Source organism: Cenococcum geophilum (assembly GCF_001692895.1).
Source record: "Cenococcum geophilum 1.58 unplaced genomic scaffold K441scaffold_9, whole genome shotgun sequence".
NCBI lineage: Eukaryota > Fungi > Ascomycota > Dothideomycetes > Gloniales > Gloniaceae > Cenococcum > Cenococcum geophilum.
Genome location: NW_027137567.1, coordinates 2,469,360 through 2,494,437, shown reverse-complemented (window position 1 = coordinate 2,494,437; position 25,078 = coordinate 2,469,360). Strand labels below are relative to the sequence as shown.

At 48.8% G+C, this 25,078-nt stretch overlaps 10 protein-coding genes across 10 annotated transcripts; 6 read left to right on the top strand and 4 right to left on the bottom strand.

The window, feature by feature from the left end:
* Positions 1–175: 175 nt before the first annotated feature.
* Positions 176–937, bottom strand: K441DRAFT_685350 (heat shock protein DNAj; the record flags this gene model as incomplete). Its single annotated transcript, XM_067651873.1, has 3 exons — positions 176–735; positions 797–812; positions 872–937. The coding sequence occupies 3 exons, from the start codon at positions 935–937 to the stop codon at positions 176–178; spliced, it is 642 nt and encodes a 213-aa protein (XP_067507186.1).
* Positions 938–1,132: 195 nt separating this feature from the next.
* K441DRAFT_703861 (DEAD-domain-containing protein) lies at positions 1,133–3,760 on the top strand. The gene is made up of 2 exons (XM_067653499.1): positions 1,133–1,286; positions 1,338–3,760. Exons 1-2 carry the CDS (start codon positions 1,167–1,169, stop codon positions 3,681–3,683), a joined length of 2,466 nt encoding a protein of 821 aa, XP_067507185.1. The 5' UTR covers positions 1,133–1,166; the 3' UTR covers positions 3,684–3,760.
* A 1,177-nt stretch (positions 3,761–4,937) lies between these two features.
* Positions 4,938–5,386, top strand: K441DRAFT_368261 (uncharacterized protein). Its single transcript, XM_067641434.1, has one exon. It carries the CDS (start codon positions 4,980–4,982, stop codon positions 5,283–5,285), a length of 306 nt encoding a protein of 101 aa, XP_067507184.1. The 5' UTR covers positions 4,938–4,979; the 3' UTR covers positions 5,286–5,386.
* A 758-nt stretch (positions 5,387–6,144) lies between these two features.
* K441DRAFT_743424 (uncharacterized protein) lies at positions 6,145–6,997 on the top strand. Its single transcript, XM_067654404.1, has one exon. It carries the CDS (start codon positions 6,373–6,375, stop codon positions 6,574–6,576), a length of 204 nt encoding a protein of 67 aa, XP_067507183.1. The 5' UTR covers positions 6,145–6,372; the 3' UTR covers positions 6,577–6,997.
* Positions 6,998–7,231: 234 nt separating this feature from the next.
* K441DRAFT_655582 (TBC-domain-containing protein) lies at positions 7,232–11,471 on the bottom strand. The gene has a single exon (XM_067647871.1). The coding sequence runs from the start codon at positions 11,163–11,165 to the stop codon at positions 7,671–7,673; it is 3,495 nt and encodes a 1,164-aa protein (XP_067507182.1). The 5' UTR covers positions 11,166–11,471; the 3' UTR covers positions 7,232–7,670.
* Positions 11,472–11,595: 124 nt separating this feature from the next.
* K441DRAFT_655581 (uncharacterized protein) lies at positions 11,596–12,778 on the top strand (the record flags this gene model as incomplete). Its single annotated transcript, XM_067647870.1, has 2 exons — positions 11,596–11,925; positions 11,992–12,778. Exons 1-2 carry the CDS (start codon positions 11,702–11,704, stop codon positions 12,776–12,778), a joined length of 1,011 nt encoding a protein of 336 aa, XP_067507181.1. The 5' UTR covers positions 11,596–11,701.
* A 116-nt stretch (positions 12,779–12,894) lies between these two features.
* Positions 12,895–14,462, bottom strand: K441DRAFT_743423 (zincin; the record flags this gene model as incomplete). Its single annotated transcript, XM_067654403.1, has 2 exons — positions 12,895–12,897; positions 13,314–14,462. 2 exons carry the CDS (start codon positions 14,460–14,462, stop codon positions 12,895–12,897), a joined length of 1,152 nt encoding a protein of 383 aa, XP_067507180.1.
* A 1,698-nt stretch (positions 14,463–16,160) lies between these two features.
* K441DRAFT_605648 (uncharacterized protein) lies at positions 16,161–18,426 on the top strand. The gene is made up of 2 exons (XM_067645377.1): positions 16,161–16,864; positions 16,913–18,426. Exons 1-2 carry the CDS (start codon positions 16,659–16,661, stop codon positions 18,168–18,170), a joined length of 1,464 nt encoding a protein of 487 aa, XP_067507179.1. The 5' UTR covers positions 16,161–16,658; the 3' UTR covers positions 18,171–18,426.
* Positions 18,427–20,312: 1,886 nt separating this feature from the next.
* Positions 20,313–22,975, top strand: K441DRAFT_368128 (phenol hydroxylase-like protein). Its single transcript, XM_067641433.1, has 3 exons — positions 20,313–21,405; positions 21,456–21,749; positions 21,807–22,975. The coding sequence occupies exons 1-3, from the start codon at positions 20,773–20,775 to the stop codon at positions 22,791–22,793; spliced, it is 1,914 nt and encodes a 637-aa protein (XP_067507178.1). The 5' UTR covers positions 20,313–20,772; the 3' UTR covers positions 22,794–22,975.
* Positions 22,976–23,157: 182 nt separating this feature from the next.
* K441DRAFT_685343 (uncharacterized protein) lies at positions 23,158–24,436 on the bottom strand (the record flags this gene model as incomplete). Its single annotated transcript, XM_067651872.1, has 4 exons — positions 23,158–23,572; positions 23,684–24,231; positions 24,316–24,333; positions 24,383–24,436. The coding sequence occupies 4 exons, from the start codon at positions 24,434–24,436 to the stop codon at positions 23,158–23,160; spliced, it is 1,035 nt and encodes a 344-aa protein (XP_067507177.1).
* Positions 24,437–25,078: the final 642 nt, after the last annotated feature.

Sequence of the window (25,078 nt, the reverse complement as noted above, 5' to 3'; positions counted from 1 at the left end):
TGCAGGTCCGGACGTAACGAACAAGCAAGGCAATGCCTGACGTCTCAGTACCCACATCCCAGCGCAGCCAAACTCCAATACGGCCATGCGCTCACGTGTTGCGCCCGCAATCACGCATATGCAAGTATCACAAACTTGCACCCGGTCATTTCCTCGCAACGCCTATTCCCGCCGCTCACCCAATAGGCTTCAGCTTCTTTTTCTTCTTCTTTCCGCCTTCTTCCTTCCCGCCTTTCTGGAAATCCCTCCAGCTCCCAATACGCTGCTCGCGCGTCTGCTCCCACGCTGCCTCGTGTTCGCGCTTCCGCTTGCGCGCCTCAATCTCCTCGTCTTCCTTCTTCTGCGCGCGGCCCTCCTCCTGCAGCTGCGCCTTCATCTGCTTACGGCGACGCATCTCATTATCTATCAGGACCGCCTTGGTCTTCTCCCGCCAGTCCTTGGCAAAGGACTCGGCCTTCAGTTCCGGGGAATCGACGGTCCACTTGCGCTCGCGGATCAGCAGCATGCGGGCGTCGGCGATGGCCTCGTCGAGGCGCGCGCGCGCCTTCTCGTCCATCAGCTCCGTCTGCGCCTTTTTGAGCCTGTCAAAGGCCTCCGGGGCCGACGGGTTGCTCGTCTTGTCCGGGTGGATCAGCAGCGATTTCTTGCGGTAGCAGGCCTTGATGTCCGACTCGGGCACACCCGGCTGCAGGTCCAGCACTGCGTAAGCGTCGAGTTTGAAGGCTTTGAGGATCCCTGGGATGTAGTTAGATTTCTAAAGCACGGTGAACGGCGCGCGGGTAGGCGTGTTACTTACGGTCAATCTCTGCATCCTAGAGGGTTTGCGAGATGAGATTAGCACGTGTGAAGCTTGATGACGGTGCGGACGTACCTTGTCAAATTCCTTTGACTCCTTCTCGAGAGCGTCGAGCGCTTCTACATCGTCCTCTTCGGCCATCCTGATAACTGTAAGATCAGTGAATGAGCGTAATGAGTGAGTGAGTGTCCTGTGCCTATCTCGACGATCCGGGCTCGGAGGAGGGAAGGCTGCCGAGGATTTTGCCCTAACAAAGGCGGTGAGAGTAGCGCCGTCGCTCCGCCTGTCTCCCGCGAAAAGTTGCAACACCAAAATTTTTACGCCCAGCTTCTTTAATATTTACGACAGCGCCCTGTGATGCCGTTTTAAGATGGCACCGGATGTCACAGGCCGTACGAGGCCCACAAAACCTAAGAAACAAGTCAGAGCGCAGAAGAGGAAGCGTGATAATGTCGATGTCGAAAAGTTGGAGCAGGCCGTTGCGGGCCTGGTAAGATATACACCCGGGCTTAACACCCAATTCCAGCTAACTGTGAAGCAGGATCCAGGTACTAGTGGATATAAAGACTTTACTGACCTCCCCCTCTCCGAACCCACTAAAGCTGGCCTCAAATCATGTCATTTCGCCGTGATGACCGACATCCAAGCCAAAGCGATACCGCTTGCAATGAAGGGAGCAGACATTCTCGGTGCCGCAAAGACGGGCAGTGGAAAGACGCTGGCTTTTGTAATACCTGTCCTAGAGAACCTTTATCGTGCGCAATATGTGGGTGCAGATGCAGGTCTAGGTGCCATGATCATCTCACCTACTCGAGAACTTGCTATACAGATATTCGACGTCCTTTATAAGATCGGGAAGAAGGGCCATATATTTGCGGCTGGCCTTATCATTGGGGGGAAGAGCTTGCAGGAAGAGCAGGATGCGCTAGCTAGAATGAATATTGTAGTTTGCACGCCAGGCCGGATATTACAGCATTTATCGCAGACTGCGGCTTTCAATGTGGATAACCTGAAGATGTTGGTGCTGGATGAAGCTGATCGAATTCTGGACATGGGCTTTCAGAAAGACGTAGACGCTATCCTCGAATATCTACCTAAGGAAAGACAGACCCTTCTTTTCAGTGCAACGCAAACGAAACGAGTCTCAGATCTCGCTCGACTGAGTTTACAGGACCCTGAATACATTTCTGTCCACGAAGCCGCCTCGGCAGCCACGCCAAAATCTCTACAACAGAACTATGTCATCACCCCTCTTCCCGAAAAACTTGATACTCTGTGGAGCTTCATTCAAGCTAGCAAAAAGTCGAAAATCCTCGTGTTTCTTTCCTCTGGGAAGCAAGTCCGCTTCGTATATGAATCTTTCCGCCATCTTCAACCTGGTATTCCGCTTCTTCATCTCCACGGCAGACAAAAACAGACGGCTAGATTGGATATCACATCGCGTTTCTCAGCTTCTAAGAATTCTTGTCTCTTCGCAACGGACGTTGTCGCTCGTGGTCTAGACTTCCCTGCTGTTGATTGGGTTGTCCAAGTCGACTGTCCCGAAGATGCAGACACATATATTCATCGCGTGGGTCGCACAGCACGGTACGAGCGTGACGGACGCGCCGTAATATTTCTAGATCCCAGCGAAGAGGAAGGCATGTTGAAGCGACTTGAGCAGAAAAAGGTGCCGATTGAACGAATAAACATCCGAGCCAAGAAGCAACAGAGCATCAAGAATCAGTTACAAAACATGTGTTTCAAAGATCCACAACTAAAGTACTTAGGCCAGAAGGCCTTTGTGAGTTATGTGCGCTCGATACACATACAGAAGGACAAGGAGATTTTTAAGATCAATGAGCTAGCCCTAGAAGAATTTTCAGCGAGCTTAGGACTACCTGGTGCGCCGAGGATTAAATTTATGAAGGGTGACAATGCGAAAGAGTTGAAGAATGCTCCTAGACATAGACTTTCGTCTTCTGAAGATGAGGAGAGCGAAGGGGAGGGACAGGAGGGGCCTAAGAAGAAGAAGGCGAAAAAAGAGGATAGCGTGCGAACGAAATACGACCGCATGTTTGAGCGGAAGAATCAAGACGTCTTTGCAGATCATTTCAAGAAACTCATTCAGGATGATGATGAAGATGCCGGGTCCGGTTCCGAGGCCGACGGCCCGAGTGGGAAACTCGGCGCTGAAGACGATGACGATGACTTTTTGTCAGTCAAGCGTCGCATACCTGCTGACTCCGACTTCTCTTCCACATTTCCAGACGCCGACTTACCGGCTAGCGGGCCTCACAAAGTCATCGCTCTACCCGGTGCTGCGGAGCCAATCATCCTGGACAGTAAACGCCGAGAGAAACTGTTCAAATCAAAGAAGAAGCTGCTTAAGCTTAAAGGCAAAGGCACGAAGCTCGTCTTTGATGATGAAGGGAATCCGCACCAGGTCTACGAGCTCGAACACGAAGATGCCTTCAAGGCAAAGGGTCTACCGGAGGAACAGAGGCGGAAGTTCCTGGAAGCGGAGAGAGAACGGGTGCAGCGAGAGGATGTTGGGGATAAGGAGGTTGAGAGAGCGAGGAAGAAGGCTAGGCGTGAGAAGCGAAAGGAGAGGGAACGAAGGGAGGCTGAAGAGGAAGGTGATGGAGTTGAACTGAATGGAGATGGTGAGGACGCGTTTGCGAATTTTGTAGCTGATGCACAGGGCCTTGATTGTTTAGATAACGAGGTCGAGATCGAAGAGGGACAACTTAAAGATAAGAGGACGAAGAAGTGGTTTGAGGACGATTCGGACGATGGTAAGGAGAAAAAACAGAAAAAGGGCAAGAGTAGGGATAAAGGTCGAGCGGTTCAGGAACCGGAGACCCTGGAGGACCTTGAAGCGTTAGCTACCGGCTTGCTAGGGTGAGGCATCTAATGGGCTATCTAATTCGAATTAAATTACTCGCGGCACCACAACCTAAGTCAAGAGATAATGAACAGAGCTTCATCAGTGTTTGTCGACATGTTGAGTGTGATCGTAGCCTTTGCCAGTGTTCGCCTCGCTCTTGCCCTCCCTCTTCTTTTTTAACTGGAAAAGCCAACAATATATCAGCAATTCCGAGCTCACGACCTTACATTCCATCCTATTATAATTGATATTTTCAACCTTCCTTCACTTGGTCATGCCTTTCCCGCACCACTAGACATTTTCGAGAGTAGCACCAGAGCCTCAGCAACACTCACAATACTATGGACTATTAGGCTCTATATGAAAAACGCCATTAGACTACAGTTTGATACGACATCTTATGGATACACTCAAGGCAAGGCAGGATTTACTCTGATGCCCCAAAAGACAATTTAACAATCGTTCGGTGCGAATAACCAGAATATACCTTGGTATGCACTCCACAGGAGCACATGTTTTCATCTACCCTGGTAAGTATGGGCTCGCCCAACCCGAAGCAACAGGATCAACATAACTTCCACCGAGCAATCCAAGAACACGCCTCGTGTGCCAAAAATCCAACAGCTCACGCATCTAACAAGCACAGCTCCTTCTGCGTGTATGACTAACTGTCTCAATCCAGATGACCATGTTTATCACGCGATGCATATCTTCACCTCCATCTAGTTAGCCTTGTGGGTTGGATCGACCGAGGAATTTCATCGGTTCTGCGCCAAGTGCGAGCGATACTGCAAAAGCGCTACGATGCTGGACGCATTAAATTTTGAATATTGCGATTGGCTAACACACGTGCTTTTTCCTGCTCCAAGATTGGCTTTGTGAGCTGAAGTACTCAATGTACCTCTTCGTACCACCACCGTTGTCGGCGGTTATGCAACAGCACATGAAGCAGGAAAATCAGCGAGTGTAGCGCGGCAACTATTCGCTGCTTTGCCTCGACAGCAGCAGCGATATGCATATGTTGACATATGCATACTCAGAAGCGCGGGGCTTGAATGGTGCATATGGTGAATGCATGAGATGTGTTGATCCAAACGCCACAGCTATCCTTCGACCTATCGGACGGCATGGACACGTTGTCTTTTTCCATTTTTCCAGCCGCGAACAGCCCTCCCCGGGCTAGATCGGGTGATTTACGCTTTCAGCTTCCCGCATGGAAAAGATCATCCGTCCATCATGGACCGAAGCTCAATCTCAACTCGTCCAGGTTATGGTCTGTGCACATATACACCTTATCCTCACCTCCGGCTGTGCATGCATCACCACATATCCTTTCGTCCTAAGTTAGCCATTGTGCATTCTGACATAGCAGGCCTTCAACGTGAAGCGACCCTTGCCATCTATCAGCCGTTTTGCTTTTCCTCCATTGCCGTTATCATCTCACCGATTATGTCTATTTTCTCCAAAATTTCTGGGCGTCTGAGGTCATCTCAAGTTGCTGACATGAGTTACACCAAGCGGATTTTAACACATAATTTATTCAGCCTCCAGGAGCTAAACGAGCAGTCTTTTACAAGCCTAGAAACCATTGCTGCGTCCACCGGGCTAGCATGCCATTGACTACCTTATACTTCTCACTCAGCGGAATTCACAAGATATCTTCAATCCTCCCTAGAACTGCGGAACGCCACCAGCTGAAAAGCTCCCAGCCGGCCGAGAACAGCTACAGCAAAATCAGAGGCAACCTTCTTGCCTCTGATATATGCATATTTAATAAAGGATTGCACATTGAGCGATGAAGCTCGCTGAGAGATTGAAGAGATGGATTCTAGAAAATGCACTTACTGCGTCCGTAAGAGATTAAGCACTATTCTCGGCCCTCGTACGAACCCTCTGTTTGCCGTGTTTATCACAGCCCTCTCTCATCACCCAACATCGAACCGTCGCCCTGGCTTGCTGGCACCTATAGTTATATCGCGATGTTATTTATGTATCCTCGCCATATTAATAAACACCTTCTAAGATACGCTCCACCACAAAAATATCGCGGAACTAATTCGAGGACTCACCTGTTTGCACCATTTAACTGCTTAGTTATTGAATAAACCTATCCGGACGTGATACTCTCATGCATATCTCCTCCTCCTAGTGTCCTCTAACAGTGCGTGATTGAGCATTAGGAATGATCGTAACAAACGTAGCGGAAACGGGGATCAAGATACCGAGAACTTATTTTATACGATACAGTACTAGACTTGAGTTTGCCGTTTTGTTATCCCCCCTTATACTTTATCAATAGGTTTATACTCTGTAATATCTTGGAAGCTTTACTAATATTATAAACATGAATTGTCTGTTCAGCTTGTATCTATTTGTTGGACAGTTTTCATGTCAAAAAATGCACAGAAATCTCCGATCAGCCCCGATCAATTATGCACTTAGGTCGACAAGCGAAACGACTCCTATAACCAGTGTCAGCAAGCCTGGCATATATTTTATCCACGGCGGCGGCATGATACTAGCGAATAGCTTCTTGGGGATGAACATTGTGGCCGACTGGATCGAAGAGTGCGACGCCGTCTGCGTGTTCATCGAATGCAGGCCCGCGCTGGAAAACCCGCACCCAGCCCCCATTTAAGATTGCTACGCAGGGCCGAAGTGGGTCGGCGAGAGTCTCGCAGAGCTCCAAATCGACCCGGAGAGGCTGATGATATCCGGCATGTCTGCTGAGGGTGGGCCAGCGGCCAGCCTAGCGCTTCTTGTGCGCGATCGCGGCGGCCCTGCTACTGCGCCCGGCTTCCCATGTGTCCTGTGTTGGACGACCGGAACGAGACTGTGTCGAGCAAACAGTACGTCAGCGAAGGGACTTGGAGCCGGAAGAGCAATACTTTCGGCTGAGGTGCTCTGTTAGGCGATCGTGCGGGAGGTGAGCCCTTAAGCAGTGCCGGCACGCGCAACGGATTTGTCGCGTCTCTCTTCTGCCTTCATTGATGTTGGCTCATCAGAGGGTTTTCGGGATGAGAACGTCGCATACGGTTCGTGCCTTTGGGCAGCTGGCGTTCGGGCAGAGCTTCACGTTTGACCGGGGGGTTTTCATGGTTCTGATATGCTGGTCCCACAAGCTGCTCTTTCACAACTCTCCAGCTAAACACGTCTAGCCTGGATTCGTCGCACACTGCTTAGACGCGGATGATTATATAAATTATATAGATATAACCATAATTAAAGGTTTGGTTCTAATTACGATTAGTTATGTACGTTCCTGAAAACAAGCGACTAGTTGAGAACAAGCACAAATACTTTCTCAATGTGAAAAAGGCATATCATCGCATGGGTCTAAGTGAATCTAACCATGTATGAAACTGTGAACCTACAAAAGTGGAGAATAAAACGGCCTAGTTTAGATAAAGCGCTATTAGAGATTTACCTTCAAACATAAAAGCGCTTCAAGCTAGTCACACCAAAAGCATGGTTGCCGAGCTGCGGGGAATCGTAGCGATTGTCTAGGATTGCTTCAAAAAGCATCACAGAGCATCCTAGCGCCCAAGGCCTCACAAAGAACATAGGGCGAGTTCGAAATTTTAGCAATGGGTATAGACATACTAGTGTTACAGAGCGAAGATCAGTGCCAAGGAGGCTGTGGTATAATTTTTTTGGACAAAGGAAAGTAAATGGAAGAGATGAACATAGAAAAAGCCAAACACCACCAACGCTCCGAAGCGATGCTAGCAATCTTTGTTTTCGCCAAAGAGACAAACTCTAATGCCATGTAGCGCCCCTTGCGCAGCAAAAATGTTGGCTCTTATAAGCAGGTTCAATCTAACTCGAATCAGTTCCTCCCTGGGTATTTGTGTAAGTGCGCCATCAAATGCGAAATGGAAACGGGAATGGACGCAAAGGTCTTTGGTATATAACGCCATGCGAGAGACCAACCACCAGAAAACCACAGAGAGAAAGAAAGCCAAAGAAAATGTGGAATGACAACGGAAAGAAATAGAAATTCCTTCAAGCCCGCCACATTGATTCCTCCTCAATTGGCAGAGGCGTCCGAATCTGCATTTCCTCTAGTGACTGATTGAGTTCCTCATCAAGTTCCCCACTGCGGTTTGAGGCAGTGGACAACGGTGTGCGGAGAGGCGAGTTTTGCTGAGAAGCTGCCGCCTCAGGTGCCGATGCGACTACTGGCTCAGCCGATTCATGCTTCTGTCTTGTACTTGTCAGCTCTTCGGCAGCTCTCAGCTTCGCCTTCCTTTTCCGTTCCCTCCTCACCTCCTCCCTCTGCCGCATTATCTCCTGCTCTCTTTCTACAGCTTTCTCCCTGCGCTCTTCGACATCCCCCCGCTTAATAACCTTCTTTAGCGCATCACTAGCTCGGATCAATCCATCAATGCTAATCGCGTGATTCGTCATCTGATGATTGATATAATGGTAAACACCAGCCGCAGTGTCACACTCTTTGAGCGCTTGTTCATTAAGCTTGAGCAGCGCCAGCGCCACTTGGAACAGGAAGGTTGACCCGTCATGCATGCACAGCACAACATCCCAGACGCGAAATAGTGCTTCGGCAGACAAGCAATCGGTGAATACAGAGAGAAACCATTGGAAGGTGAGAGCTTCAAGTTCAATGTCGAGAACATCAAGATGCGCAGAAAGCTTTGGAAGAAGTTCAACGACATATTCCCGGAGGACAGTTTGATCCGCGCGAGAGGTAAGAAGATGTTGGTCGTAGTACTTCTGCGGAAGGATGTTCTCAATCATGGTGGCGAGGACCCAAAACGCGTCCTCAGCGGTTGGCATGATGAGAAGGAGGCAGGCAGTAATCAGGTTCATTCCTTGGCAGTATCCGACTTCCGGATTGCGACGTGAGTAGGCAAGAAGAACTTCGTTGAGTTTGTGAACACCCGGTCCTCGACGAAAGAAGATGTTGTCAGTCAGGGTACGAGTGATGTCCATCTGGATCTGAGCAACAATGCTTGGGTTGTCAACACCATTACTAACTAAATCGTCGTAGTAACCTGGAACACGCAGGGCAGAGGCACCGCTACATTCAGCCCATATCTTCGCCCGATACGCGACGGGAATGCCACCAAGGACAAGCTGTTTGAATTCTTTCCATTTTGCTCGCCCAACTTTTCCTTTGTTGCCCAGACCAGCAACTCCAACAAGCTCGCCATCAGTGAGAAAGGTTTCCGGCATCATAAGGTTATTAGGACGGCCTTCGATAGCTGTGGCGGCCTCGCCCTCACGCTTACGTTCTGCCCGAACTTTGCGAAGGAATTCGTTCCATTTGATAGTTTTGTCTCTCTGTAGAGAATCGTGCAATTCCGTAAGCTGCTCGAGTAAAGTTTTGACTGGATCAGGCTGGTGATGCTGCGGATCGATCGGACTTGTGGGGTCAACAAAAACTGACGGAGTGGCAGTGGCAAATTCTGCATTTCCAGAAACAATACGTGAAGGTGACGGCAGTGGGTTGGTGCTAGCTAAAGGTAGGGATCCACGCTTCGCGATGATAACCTGAGCAGGTTTCGGAACAGGTTCAACCTCGATCGAGTCGACCGCAGTGATTGGAGCTGCAGAGGGTGTGTGGGAGAGAAGTTCAGTAGGGAACGTTGCCAACTTCAGGAAGTCTTGCCACCTTTTTCCAGGCTGCGTCCCAGTCTGCTCCTCTATAGACGAATTTGCGCTTCCGGGTCTCGAGACAGACCTAGACCCCTCTTGTGATTCGGCAGGAGTTTTAACATCCTCTCCGTGTCCAATGGCGCTTAATACGGATCTTGCGTCCCCCAAGGATTCAACGTTACTACTACGCTTCTGCTTTGCAAGAGCGGCTGCGGCCTCGCTTTGCCTCTTCTTTCGTCTCTGGTCATAGATAAATCCAAATCTATCAGTTAGAAACTCGGTGCCCTGGCTGAAGTTACTGTGATGTTGCAAAAGTGTCGGTGGTCGAGAATCCTCTGGTAATATTGTGTCCATTTCCACAGGTCCAAGGTTGCTCAAATTCCTGTCTAGTGAGCGTGGGCTCGTAGGGCCCAAGGCCGCATTTGCGCTCCGCAGGCTCTCAGGAGATACGTTCTTTATAGTCGCATTAGGTCCTAAAGAGCTTCGCGGAGCACGCCCGCGCCCATTGACAGTTGTTGGAGGCACCTTGCTAGCGGAATTAGATGTTCTCGTAGAATCCATAGATGGGGTGCGGCCAGATCCAGATGCTTCTGCCACTATAGCTGCTCGGCCGCGTACAGTATTTTGTTTGTCACCCACTCGATTCACCTGATTGTTGCTAGCAACTAATTTCAGTGCCCAAGACGTGACCGACACAGATGATTTCCGAGAGGAAGCATTTGAGTGGTCTCGGTCTTGGCTTTGAAGGCGCCGGAGTATAGGTACCGCACTCGCATTCTTGTCCGCACCTGATGTCGGAGGTACGAAAGTATCAGAATTAATGGTTTTGCGTGGCAGCCTTGCTCCACTCGAAGCCCTCGACCGTGTTTGAACCTCTGCATCGTCGAATTTGCTAGAGATACTAGGCGCTCTACTGCTTTTTTTGCTTGTTCCACTCCAGAGATAAGTCTTCCAATTGCGCACGGTCTCTGTTGGCATTTCTGAAACCGAGTTGATAGATTCAGCGTCGAAATCAGGAAAAGCTTGCCCGTGCAAAGGTGCACTGCCCGTGACACCCATCATTTCAGCATAGTCTGACACATCGTCCTCCACAGCTCGAGCAAGCCTCTGGTCAATAGAGTCATCAGGATATGTCCCAGCCATCCCACTCTCAACGGCCCTCTTCTTCGCCCTTGCTGTACGATCCCCATTGGTGACACGCTGCTCTGTACTTCGATCTAACTCACGAAGACGACTTTCAATGTCCATATTGGAGACTTCGCATTCCTGCAGCATCTTCCTTAATATCCTTTCCCTCTCTTCCGCCTTGCGTCTCAATGCAGTGATCTGTGCGTCTCGTTGTGCTAAATCCACCGCCATCTGCTTGACCAATTTAACAGGCCCAACACGCTCTAAAGTGTGCTCGATATTTTGGTCGCTTGCATGGTGGAGATTCCCCGGTACTTTATCTGGCTCTTGCGGCGTGTCGTCAAAAAGAGCGGTCCGATTTTTTGCTGATAGCGTTGAGGCTATTAAGCTGCCTACTATCGACTGTGTCGTTTTTGAAACTTTTCGCACTGTTGGAGCCACAGGTTCGCTCAGTGTGTCCGCCGTGGCAGGCTTGTTCGCAGTACCTGCAGCATTTGGCTTGTTTCCAGAATCCCCCACAGCGGACCGAAACCAGCCATTGACACGCGATTGTACAGGTGAGGAATCTGTTGTTGGAGAGAGGGAAGGAAAAGAAGTGAAGCTCTTGGTATCTGCGGCAGGCGAAGGGGTGCGCTTGAGCGAATTACTTGACGTGCGTTTCTGTGGTTTGACCTTCGCAGTACTGCTCTTGCGACTCGACGCGGAATTTTGAGACGATGTGCGAACAAGTTCCGCAGCGCTGGCAGTATCCATGTCCAGCACGTCTGGCTATCTCTCGCCGCTGGCGCCACGCATTCGGGGAGCGTGGTGAAACCCCTGGAATATAGATGTTGTAGTTGCAGTGCCTATGAAGGATTGCCGTTTGATGGGTCGACTGGTCTAGCAGGTAGACATGTGGGCATGTAATCTTGCGTCATGAGGGCAGGGATAGGCCACTGCTTATATGCAAGAAAATCGCCGAACGAAGATGAAGCTACAAGAGAAAGCGACGAGAAGGTTCCTCGTAACTTGGGGGAGATTATAGAATGCAGTCCTGCGCAAAGGAGGCGTGGGGGGAAATGTTTTGGGTGTCGGAACCAGTGACGAGTCTCGATATCGTCAACACTTGCCCGCGAAAACCCCCCTCGCCTCCCCCCTGGGTTAGGCTTAAACAGCCACTTTCAAAGCCACACTCTCCACCCCAACGCCCTGATGCTAATTATGGTTCTCCGACTCCCGAAATACATGAGGCCACGACTATTACAAATGCTGTGTTCAACCCTGTGAACTGGGTGTAGAAGTCCGCCACCATGCCACTCACCGATGAAGATGCAGCTCTCCAAGCTATTGCAACCCTAGATCCCCTGTCGGAGGAGCAGAAAGCGGCACAGGCGTCCATCCACGAAATTCTACACGGCGAAGACACGGGTCCTTTCGTAGACATACACAAATTATTTGGGTTCTACAATGTGCTATACTTCCGTAATCTCCTTCTTTCCCAAGTTGAGGTCTCGTGGTCCCCACGATTGACACTGTATTTCTCCCTTAATCCCGCAGCATGCCGAACATAAAAGCATATTACTAACAGAGGCTTTGAAAGCTGTGCTGGCACCTGTGAGCTTTCCAAAGATGACGACGGAAATTACCGCCGCATTCGCATTAAGCTCTCCGAGCCTCTCCTTAAGTTCCGTCCCCGAGAGGACACAATAGACACGCTACTCCATGAAGCTATCCACGCCTATTTCTTTCTCATTACCTCCTGGCGGCATGCGAGAGGAGATGATGGTACTGGCCACGGTGCCGGCTTCCAGCTTCTTGCCGATGCAATCAATAGCCACGGCGAGTACCATGTTACCATCTTCCACACTTTCCACGACGAAGTGGACAGCTACCGGACACATGTCTGGCAATGTGATGGCCCCTGTCGGCAGCAAGCTCCTTTCTTCGGTCTCGTAAAACGAANCATGAATCGCGTCCCGGGAAAGAGCGACACCTGGTGGAAGAAGCACGAAGAAGAGTGCGGGGGAACCTACACAAAAATTGCAGAGCCACAGCTTACGAAGGAGCAATTGAAGTCTTTGAGTGCAAAGGCAAGGGCAGGGAGGCAAAAGAATAAGATTGATGGGTGGGTCAAAGTCAAAGAAGGGGATAAAACCTCTTCAGAGAAATCCTTAACCAACACCCCCAAGAAGCCAGCTACCAAGGGGGCAGTGGAGGTTTCCAAACCGTCATCGAATGGTAGCAGCAGCCTGAAACGACGGCGAAATGAAACCAATGATGGTATACTGTCCTTTGTAAAGAAGTCTCTTGTTACGTGTCCCGTGTGTGATTTACCAGTAGCAGAGCGAGAAATTAATCAGCACCTTGATATGCTGCATCCACCTTAACCTTACTCGATGCTCACTTCTAATGACCCGTGATTTCTTGCTTGTGAAATTCCTAATACTAATTGCCTTAGCGAAGGCCTTAGACAATTAATCCCCTTTTTAGTATCCCATATATCCTACTGTACTCCACATTCAGATTCCGTTTCAAATATGAAACCTCCATATTGGGAAGGAACGCGCTCTTTCTGCCGGACTTTCAGTTCATATTCAATCTGACGGTTTTGCAACCGAACAGTCCCTTAAAATATTAGGTGGCTAAGACTATAATTTTCAGACGCCCTGCCATAAGGAGCACCACTAATTGACTACTAGACGCTCCATCCTCCTCCCGAAGAGGTATAAGCTATGGAGCTCCGGAGCTCCACCAGCTTCAATCCCCGCCACTCCACCAATCAAATCAATCGATCCAAATCTAGTGAAAAGGGCGCTCCATCTGGAGCTCCAAATAGCCTCTAATCCAGTTCTATCACTGCCCGGCTCTCTTCACAGGGAACGGATAACCAACCCGTGTCCAAGCTTCCTTGATCTTACCCACATGCTCACTAGCATTCTCGATAGTAAGATCGGCGAACTCCTTGAATGTCGCGTTTTCGCCGAGCTTACCACTCGTCAGAGCTTTGTACCAAATAGGACCAGCGCCTTCCCAGGCGTATCCTCCAATCATGTTAGCAGCAAGGCAAAAGGCACGATTGGGGATGCCAGAGTTGATGTGGACACCGCCACGATCTACGGAGAGGCCAAGCGTCTGGAAGTGATCCCAGTGCGCCGGCTGAGGGTCTTTTCCGACGAATCTATCGTTGTAAGCCGTTCCGGGATTCTTCATGTCGCGGAGAGCTCTGCCGTTGATGCCTTCAGCCCAGATTCCTTCGCCAATAAGCCAATTGGCTTGATCGACAGTTTGAGGATGCTCCGGTTTTTCAGCCCATTGCTTGACCATAACGCCAAAGACGTCGGCAAGCGACTCATTGAGAGCACCACTCTGGAAGGTGTAGTTGAGCGGGTTTGTGTACTGCACCACGCCGTGGGTAAACTCGTGGGCGATAATGTCGAGCTCATCTGTGAAGCCATCGAAAATGATGCCGTCTCCATCACCGAAGATCAGATCTCTGCCGTCCCATATGGCGTTTCCGAATTTTTTGCCAAAATGCACGAAGCCATCGAGCTTCAGACCCCTTCCATCGATCGAATCGCGCTTGAAGAAGTCGAAGTAGAAGTCATAAGTCTTCTTGAATCCGATGTAGCACTCATTTGCGTTTCCGGTTGGATCCTCCTCCTCGCTGACGAGAACACCGCCTTCCTCGATCATGACTTTGTCTTTAGGAGGATTCTCAAAGTCCCAGGAATTCTGCGCATCGTAGACTGTACGTTTCAAATGGCGTAAAGTACCTGCAGCTGCACGAAGTTTAGTGTTATACTCAAGTGTGCGAAGGGATGTTTCGCGTTGCTCTGCTGTTGCAGCATACTGAGCAATGGTTTCGTGGATGAAAGATGGAATGATACCTTCAGCGACCTGCTGCTGCTGAGCTGATTCGGTTCTCTGCCCGTGCTGGATGCGGGCATCTTGAATCTGCCTTATCTTTTCGATGGTGGAATGACAAGCGTTGATGGTGTTTTGTGGTGCCACCCCCCTTTCAACAATTGCACGTAATACATATTCTGGAACAATACAACAAAAAGGAGCCATGTTCGTATCTTGGTGAAAGTGTATTCGCAAGTGATATGTTGCTAGTTCTTAGGACTAACGACGAAGAAGTTTGCAATGAGTTCTAAATATTATTTCAAGGGCCCGGGAGCACCTCTTTATAGAGAGAACCACCTCCCAGAAAGCCCTCTGCTCATCTGTGGTTCGTTGAATGCTATTTCAGCTCCAAGCCATGCTTTGCAGAGAAGCGGCATATGCTTCCTCCCCAGCCGCTGAAAGCAAGAAGGTAATTGCATACTCAAGTGATGTTCATACGGGCTGTTGTTGACTAGAATGAAGGCAGAGAAAAAGGCTGGCTGAAAGTTTGCCCAAGGGCAATTGCCAATGATCTGGCAAGTTTGAGTGGTGTAGGGTTGTCGAGAACGGTTGGGTGCCAGGAGCTGAGATGTGATGACGGCTCATTGCGGCTTTGGGCAAAGTAAACTTGGAAATTTTATCCAAAGCATGATGCACTTCTCTTCATGGTGGTATTTTATTACCCTTTATTGTCAGCTTAAGTCGAGGGAGCATATGTAACCATTCCTCTTAGAAAGCAGATTGGCGGAGTCGGATCAAGCAGTGCAGCGATCCGTGTGCATCCTCCTATTCGATCAATATGCGGGGTGAAGCCTACTAGCAGTGAAGTGCCTTGTTTCTGTTATAAGATCTTTCAGCTCTAAGCAACGTCTCAAGAAGGGGATTGTGTTGAAATTTGAAAAGACTAATCCGTGGACTTCACATTGATGCGAAGGAGAGCTTAGAGAAGATGCAAAGATGTCGACCTGAATCGCACTTCCTTACCACCATCGTACTACTGTCTGTCGACCCAGATCGTATTGGCGTACTTTGTCTTAGTTGTCTCTTAATTTATGACTAAATGTCTCATCGAATGTCTCATTACCTGTTTCCATTAAATATTACCGACTGAATGACGACGTCGTCGTCATTCTATTTGCCACCTATCTGGTGTATATAGTGAGGCTCTAGAGCCTCTTGCAATAAGACAGAGTTCTCATTCCTGATCGTCCGTTCAACAAAAGAGCACTGAAGCTGCAGGACACATTGACTCTCAAAAACTCAGTATGCACGTCCGACGGTTACACGTGTAAGCATTTGAGCATGAGCGGGAGTTTCTTGGTGGAATTGACGGCCAGACTTCAAGGACCCTCGTCAAAGATTCCTTACCCAGAGGTGTCTTCATGCAAATGGTTCCGCACTGTTACTTGGCGTCTGAAGTCTCCGCCCGCTCGCAGCTGATCTAGCGGAGAATTCGGCTCGGCACTTTCCGGCGTTCCACCCGCGAAGCAGTCGCTAACTCACTAAGAAATTGGCAGAACAGTTTGAACGTCACATTTTCAGCCGTGGCAGAGTCGGGTCAGACCACCCGTCTTCCCGTTAAATCCTTCACTCGCATCGTTTCGGCAAAGGCCGTGTATTGCGAGCAAACCCTCTTTTCGAGCCTTCTCGCCTATACATGCCGCGACCTCCGCGTCATTCGTACGGAAGGATCCGCAAGCTGCAAGCATCTTTGAATGTCGAAGGCAAAAGGTTCGAGAGTGATCGTTAGCTTTGGCGTAGTTTCAGGGTCAAATGGCATCCCCACTACTTTTCATCTGCCCGAATAGGAGCCTACTGCCAAGACTCTCGCGGGGAAATCCCCGCATCCGCGCATCAACCACCAGACTCGTCTCCAGACACCCAAACCAACAGTGCGGAGGCAATACGCCTTCTTACCAGCAACTTTTCAGCTTTCTACTTTTCAGCAGCGCCATGATTGCTTGGTCAGTGATGGTGTGCTGGAGCTGAGGCAAGCAAGCCATGCGAATGGCTTGTCCGCTTCACTGTTCGTGCATAGGTTGATGGGGGTTAGAGCCTTTCACTGTGGTTGGCAAGCGCCAAAGCTGGCAGAACTAGGGCCCGCTGTTGGGGCGTTTTTGAGATCCGGCAGGTGTTCCCATCTTGGAATGCTCCAATTCTCCAATCCTCAGCTTTCAATTAATCGACACATGATGAAACCGAGGCGCCGAGCTCTTACCCAGAAACCGGAATGGGAAGGAACGTCTGCTTGAGAAAATGCTCGCCTACTTATGCTGACACCAGCGCTCAATGTCTTTCCCTCAGCCGCTAGATTATCAAAGAACTACCCAAGTAGAACGCCGCCAGAGCCCACGCTCTTTGTCCCCAATACCTGCATGAAAAATGGTGGGTTCTGTGATTTGCAACGGAAAAACGTACTCGCACCACGGCCTTGTTGGTTATGGGCTCATCCCTTCCGACGCCCGAGACAAATTCGGAGACACACTCGGTGGGTTAGGCAGCTCAGTTGCTATTGAGCAACCAACGTGGGAGAGAAGCGTAGATGGCACGTACAAAGGCGTCGCCTGGTGCTTACCTGATCGCGGATGGTACGTGCTAAGATGTTCGCTTGAGTTGCTGCTAAGAGAGTCCGACAGGAACAGAAAGGGCACGCTCAACTTCCAGAACCGCGTGCACAAGATTGGGTTAGAGCTTACTCTGAATCCTGGTGCCACGGCGGGAAGTCCTTCAGAGCCAAATCTTAAGCTCAAATATCTCGACACAATTCTCTTCACCGGCCCAGATGATATTCCTACTACAGGCATTGATGCCGATGCGCAGGGTCCTTACCTCTCCTATCCAGGATTTCCAGATCTCCCAGCCGCAACGTACACAGGCGATGGCTTTGGGCAAGATGGTCCTGTCGCTCACCGCATAGCTCTCGACTGTGAAGGCCTCGTCCTCGGTCCGGATGGCTCATTCTGGGTCAGCGACGAATACGGCCCATACATTTACCGGTTCTCCTCAGATGGGAAATTGCTCCAAGCCATATGCCCACCAGATGCGTATATCCCACATCGGAATGGAGAAAAGAGCTTTTCGTCTGCTTCACCTCCGTTTTACAACCCAGGTGCGATTGTCACTCCAGAGGATCCCGAATCCGGTCGCGGCAACAATCAGGGTTTCGAGGGTCTCACCGTCTCGCATGACCGAAAGAAACTGTATGTACTTCCGCAATCAGCGCTGAATCAGGAAGGGGGCAAATCCAGACGGACGCGCAGAAACGCTCGTCTCGTCGAGTTCGACATCTCGCAAGCTGGGGAGGCGGTATATGCACACGAGTTCGTCGTGCCGCTACCGACGTACGATAATGGAAAGGTTGCCGGACAATCGGACATAGCCCTTGTGACCAACAACCAATTCCTTATCCTCGCTCGAGACTCAAATGCTGGCCACGGAGCTGATAAGGCCAGGTCATTGTATCGGCAAGTGGATATATTCGACATTAGCGATGCCACAGATATCAAGTCCAGCTTGTACGACAGCGCTACTGGGGCAATTGCGGATCAGGACGGCAATTTGGCCGGTGGCATCGTTCCTGCAAAGTATTGTCAATTTCTCGATATTAACGACAACTCTGAGCTTGCGAAGTTCGGTTTGCACAACGGTAACCCCCAAAACCAGGGCCTCTTGAATGAAAAATGGGAGTCTATTTCGCTTGTTCCGGTGCAGCCCGATGATGATGGCTCACGGGGCAGTGATGGAGACAAGGAATATTTTATGTTATGCTTCAGCGACAATGACTTCGTTACTCAGAATGGGCGTATGAATTTCGGGAAGTTTCAGTTCCAGGATAAATCTGGATATGAGTTGGACACCCAGGTTTTGGTGTTCCATGTCACTCTTCCAAGATAAACGAAGCCTGTAATCCGGTTTAGGGAGAGCATCGTATTGCAACGGACACAGTTTTATTGCGTGTGCCATAAACTATCGTCTTTGCGCTGCCCCTTATAAGATCAAGTTTCATGCGACATTGATAGGTGCGCGATTATTTTCCATAATGCTATTGCATAATAGGTGTCTTTATCTAGTGAGTGATTGTATCTATAAGTACCTGGCCACTGTTTCACTAGCGTGGAATACCCAGGTTCCGTATATTGTTCTACGCTGCGTACCTAGCAAGTGTGCCAGATACTCGCTTACTTTTTTAGTATATCTAGTCCAGGTAGCGGAGAGCTTGCACCTTATAATATCTTTCTATCAAATTTAATAGTAATAGTAAGCCTTATCCCTAGTATAGATAAACACGCTCTATAAAATGTAGCCCGTGCGCACCAATTAATGAAGTGCATATACAGCGGTAAGTTGTTCTACTATATTATTAAAGGTCTTAAATTGTCAGGTGCTTTGGCACCTGTTCGGCTGTGACTAGTATATATCCCTTCCGCTGATGCCCTACGAGAGTGCAGAACACCAAAACTCTAGAATCAGAAGTACGAGTATTACCTATAAGGATTCAATTAATGTATATTAATTAACCATGCCTTCCAATCGTACTTCTAATGATATAAACTTTTTTCCACCGACTCGGAAGGCAAAAGACCCCCCCCCCCCGCAGCCGTGGCCGTTGCCCTCCTTTGAGCCTCTGCGTATTGAGGATTTTAGCAACCATGGCACCCTAAATCCTCCTCTGTTTGCCAAATTCCGTTCTATAGAAAGGACAAGTGTTGGCTTCCTTATTTAGAGCGACTCAACTCTAAAGATTGAGTGTATATAGCAATTGTATATGGAAATCAGCAGATTCTACGACCTCATATTTTTCATCACGGAGCCTTGATCCTATTGATTCTATTGGCCAGCTCTTATCGATAACAGTAAGACGAAATGCACCAGCGGAAGGGATATTGCTTACCTTTTTGGGTATATTTGGCACCTCATATAAATATAGTTATAAATATATCGAATTCTAGGTATATATTATACATAGGGCCTTATTCTTTAGAGTTAAGTCGATCTATTTCATTGGATGTGTATTTACGCACCATCTTAGTGGCGTATTTGATTAGGGAAGTTATTTGTGTACATTTTGATACTAGATAGTTGATGTTCTCGACGCCACGCACGGGCCACGGAATATAGCATCTTATCTGTGCAAGGGATACGCGTCTTCTTATCTAAAATTAATAACTACTTTACAGGCGGCTTTGCCTAGCCTAAACCTTAAAGCGATCGTAATAAGTATAATAATTAGCTCGCACGCAGTAGCTACCCTAAAGACGTTATATATATAGATAAGCTTATTAATATATAATTATAAGTAAAAGGTGCTTAATATCTAGAACTCGCTTATATTGCGCTTAATTTAATAATAATCTTACCTATATTATTAGACCTAGAACGTATACCTAGCTTTATAGGCTTACTCTTTACTTCTAATCGCGTACGTCTATAATTTAATATAATTAGAGGTTTAATAGCAATAGGATTATAGGATAAAATTAATATAGTAGACGGGCGTCTAAGTCGGCTGTTGAGAGAGTGTAAGAGCATATGTATTAGATCCCGCAAGAGTCGTACTCTCTGTCTTTTTGGCCGTATGGTGACGTGGAGCGGGACACATTACAGAAAGGAAGCAGTATTTATATAATAGAAAGGTAAGTTAATACTATACTAAGACTAGTAATAGACCTATACTAAGAGTCGGGTAATAGGAAGGGCAGTAAGAAGCGATTTTAATATCGTTAAATATGTCGTTTAAAATTAATTCTATACTAAGACTAGTAATAATTGCTAACTACTACCTAGTTAAATTTAGTTGTAAATGTTGCTAAGAAGTCAATATTAATTCAATTAATCTAACCAACGGAGCTCTCTCCTTACAAATTCAATCAATTCGAGGCCTCAGTTGAATTGAGTTGATCAACTTGCAACCCTGGTAATATACGAGTGGGGACAGTAACCAAAGAGAAAGAGCTCGGGAATCTCTCGCGTCCGAAACGACAGAACGGAGTGTCATGACGGCAATAGAATAGCTGGAGCTTACATAAGGGAATGTTCAACTCAATCGTGATTAGCTTAGCCTTTCCCCAGGCTTCCGCAACACCGCTGCCTTAAGACAGTTACCGATTCCCCCATCCGGTGTCTAGCTCGCAACCTCCGCATCACCCAAGGGTACGGCACAATGGTCGACCACCAAATAGCTGTATATCAAGCCCGATTCTACTGCCGCTGGCGAGACTGCTGATGACCGCCGCTCCGAGCTAACAGCGCCTTCGTCTGTGTTGCCTACGTTGTTTCTTTCTGCGTTTCTTGAAAAATGTATTAAGACCTGGTTGCGCTGCTCTATACTCTCTCTGCTGTATCATTCATATCAACGGTCCAAGTTTTCCTCGTTTCGTCTTGGAAGGTTATTTGCTACTTGAATTCATTATCCACCGTCTTCTCTACTTGTATGCTCTATCTCCAACGTTTCCTCCAAGCTCCGCTGGAGCTCCTTTAATTTCTGCTAAGGTTAGCAATGGAGAAATATGATATAGTAATAATAGGTGCTGGGCCTGTAGGTCTCACTCTCTCCACCTGTCTTGCAAGATGGGGATACAAGATAAAACACATCGACAACCGTCCTGAGCCCACACCTACAGGACGCGCAGATGGTATCCAGCCACGCTCTCTCGATCTGCTACGCAACATGGGCCTCAAACATAAGATTATGGCTCATGAGCCAGCAAAAGTATACGAGGTCGCATTCTGGGATCCATCAGCAAACGGGATTCATCGGACAGGCACATGGGCAAGCTGTCCGAAGTTCATCGACGCAAGATATCCGTTTACGACACTGTTGCATCAAGGGTTAATAGAGCGCGTTTTTATCGAAGACATCGAGAAGCATGGTGGTCAGATACAAAGGCCGTGGACGATTACTGGCTTTAAGAATGATGGGAAAGACCCCCTATACCCTGTTGAAGTCAGCTTGGCACATGTGGACGGGGGCACAAAAGAGGCCATGCGAACGAAATATCTGTTCAGTGGCGAAGGCGCAAGATCCTTTATCCGTGAACAGCTGGGAGTGAAATTTTGCCACAAAGATCCAATAGCACACGTTTGGGGTGTGATGGACGGTGTGGTGCGGACGGATTTCCCGGATATCAAGGCTAGTTGATTTTCCAACATGGAGAGACCAAAGTCTAACAAAGCCTCTAGATGAAGTGTACAATACATTCCGATGCTGGCTCAATTATGGTTATCCCTCGGGAAGACAACATGATCCGATTATATATTCAAATTGCATCCTCAACGGACAGAGATTGGCATCCGAGGAGAACAGCAACGGCCGAGGAAGTACAAGCTACTGCCAAAAGGATACTGAAGCCATACTATATCGAATGGGACAGGGTCGAATGGTACTCAGTCTATCCAATTGGTCAAGGTATAGCGGGACGCTACACCCTCGATGAGCGAGTCTTTATGGGTGGAGACTGCTGTCATACCCATAGTGTATGATCCACCACTTCCAAGCCTCTCACAGATATTTAGATACTAACTTTGTACTAGCCTAAAGCTGGTCAGGGCATGAACACCGCATTTCTAGACGCTGTGAACCTTGCTTGGAAAATTCACCACGTCGAATCCGGCTTCGCTGACCGCCATATCCTCACTTCCTATGAATCCGAGCGCAAACTCATTGCCGAGAATCTCCTTGACTTCGACGCACGCTACGCCAAGCTCTTCTCCACACGACTGCCATCTGCCGGTGAGGTCGGCAGCGCCAATGCCCAAGCAGCTGCCACCGTGGCGCAGCAGCACGGGCCCGAAGAAAACGAGTTCGTGAAGACCTTCAAAGCCTCATGCGAATTCACTTCAGGTTATGGTGTAGCCTATAACCCTAACCTGTTCAATTGGTCGCCTTTTCACCCTGCTCAATCCCCACTATTCCTCCAATATCAACACGGCACGCTGCTCCGGACCGGCCGCATCCTGACCCCCGCAAACGTAACCCGGGTCGTCGATGCTAACATCGTACATTTAGAGCAAGAGGTCCCGCTCAACGGTTCATTCCGCGTCTACATCTTTGCCGGGAGGCCCACGGTAACCCAACGCGCCCTCGCAGACTTCTGCACACACCTCACAGCTCCCCGCTCCTTCTTCTCCACCTACTCTTACCCCGCCGCCGAGAAAGATAAGGTTTCTTACCACGAACGCCACAACCCGCATTCGCCTTTCTTCACTTTTTGCACCGTCTTCTCCGCTCCCCGCTCTAGCATCTCGATTACCTCTATGCTCCCTCCGCTGCTCGCGCGCTACCGGGATCATGTCTACGTAGATGATGTATGGGACCAGCGCGTGCCGGACGCGAAGGCCGCGGCGCACGCAAAAATGGGATTGGACGAGGGCCGTGGTGGAATCGTGGTTGTCAGGCCGGATGGGTATGTTGGTTGCGTGGCGAAACTGGTTGAAGGGAAGGGCACTGTGGAAGCATTAGATGGGTATTTTGGTGCCTTTGTGCAGAAGAAAATTGGTGGGGAGGTAGCGTTGTTGTGAGTGTGACAGAGAAAGGATTTGTAATAACTTTTTGGGCCTGCGAGCGAGTTTTTCAGTTTCAGGGGTTAAGCATTAGACTGTATGGACAGATGTTTGTGTAGCCTTCTCAGCTGTATATTGAGTAATAGTCAACAAATCCCTGTGTATATGCCCCTTGACCTTCCGCCTGGAAATTTAAAATCAGTTATGTTGATATAAGGCGCCAGACAAATAGACTATCCAACGTTCTTCGCTGGAAAGCCATGTCTATGCAATGACAAAAATGCTCATTAGACCATGACGCTAATCAGCAAACTCCGTCCCATCCAAATCCCAGCCTTTTCAGTAACCCAATAGAGAGTGAATGAGAGATAAAAATGCACTCTTATAATTCGTCTCCACCTCCAGTCTCTTCTCCACCTCCTCCACCATCCGCAGCAGCTAGCCTCTCTTCTTCTTTTCTCGCCCTTGCCGCCTCTGTCTCTAGTCTTAATGCCTCCAAGTTCCATGCCCCGTCCGCTTCATCGTCGCTCTCGTCGTCGCTGTCCTGCCAATCTCCCTTTTCGAACATAGCTCTGCCAGTTGCTTCCTTCATTTTCTTGGCCTCCTCCTCTGCTTGCTTCTTGTCCATCCGCTCCTTCCTCCACTTCGCGAAAGTCTCTTCAGTGACTGGTGTTAGTGTTCCGGTGAGTTTGTGACGCTCGGACTCAAGGAAGTCTTCTAGAGTTAAGGTGGCGAGAGGTGACTTGTCCATAAGAGCCTTTTCAGCGGCACGCTGTTCCTTTGTTTTCAGAATGAAGCTGTACCAGGGGAGTTGTAGTTAGTAAAACCATACTTCTGACCTTCCCGTTCCCCGACCTCAAATATCGGGAAAGGAGATAGTAGGAAATATAATCGGGAGTAAAACTTACCCTGGCGGTAGCGAATGCTTATACATGCACTTATCGCCTCCATTTGGACATGTCCAAAACCAGCCGTATTTTCCATTCTCCACCGCGTCGATAAAATACTTGCACACCTTGTCCGTTGTTGTTCTCGGGTTGCCATGTTTACTCAACACCACACTCCTCAGCTTCTCTTCATCCCAGTTCACCATGTCATCCTTCCTCTTCTCCTCGTCCGCGTCATCACCGTCTCTCGTATCCGTATATAGCGACCTCTTCTCACCTTTCCGCTCAACGGCCAAGTCGTGCGAGAACTTGCACTTCTTGCCCTTATCACAGGTGCCCTTTTTGAAGAACTGGCATAATATCGTCTTGGGATCGACGCCAAAGGGCACTTTCTGGACCTGCACTGGCTTAAAGAGTTCCGCGGCCTCACGGCGTGCTTCCTCCGCAGCCTTCTTTTCTTTTTCTCTCTGCAACTTCTCTGCCTCCTTTTTCTTCTGGTCAGGCGTCTTGGCGCTGGCCGCTGCTTGCTGGATTTGCTTAATCTGTTTCTGGGCTGCGCCGCCTTTTTTCTAGGGGAACCGTCAATTACGTATACGGATCTGAGTGGAGAACTCTAGGGCAAATATGAAGGTTTTTGGTAGGGAAAACTTTACATTTTTCATGCCAAAAGTCTACAAAGATAATTAGCAAGCATTCCTAAACGAATCGGGGTATAATTACCTTGTCTACGGTGTTCTTATCTTTCGGCTTTGCCTGATCTTTTTTCGGCGCCATGATGGGCGAGCTGTGGCCTTCGTCTTTCTAGAAATTGTCTCCAAGTAGGTTATTGGGGGCCTCGGTCTAGGGAGTGTGGATAAAGTTGGAGGGCTGAAAATCCCGGGGGTATTGTGTTGGTGTGATTCACTGGATTTCGTATGAGGCTGAGGGACGAGGATGTGGGGCGGTGTTTTTAAATTGAAGGCTCGCTGAGTAAGATGTGTAATTTTCGGGGACGCGACGCTGGAGGTCAAGGTGGCTTCAGTTGCTGGAGCTCAGTTCTAACTCACAGCGCCGAATTGAAATCTCAAACCTGATGTAAATTACCCCCGTCCTCGAGGTCCGAAAATAAAAGTCTCGGTGAGCTGCTCGAAATCCCTTAAGTATACGCCTAATTATTTCGTAGAAGAGCCTCCTCTAACCCACCAGCGATCTTCATTCAGCTCCCTTTTAGTCACTCGTTCCTTCCACCGCAGCCACAATGATATCAGATAACACCCTCTACACCCTCGCCATCTTTCTCGGCAGCGCTGCTATGCTCCTCATTATTCTCTACCACTTCCTCGAAGTCAATTCCGAAGACCACGCGGCCTTGAAAGCGAAAAGCATACCAGGCGCACAGCAGAACTCTGGAAAATCAAAGAGCTAGGCACTAAGTTA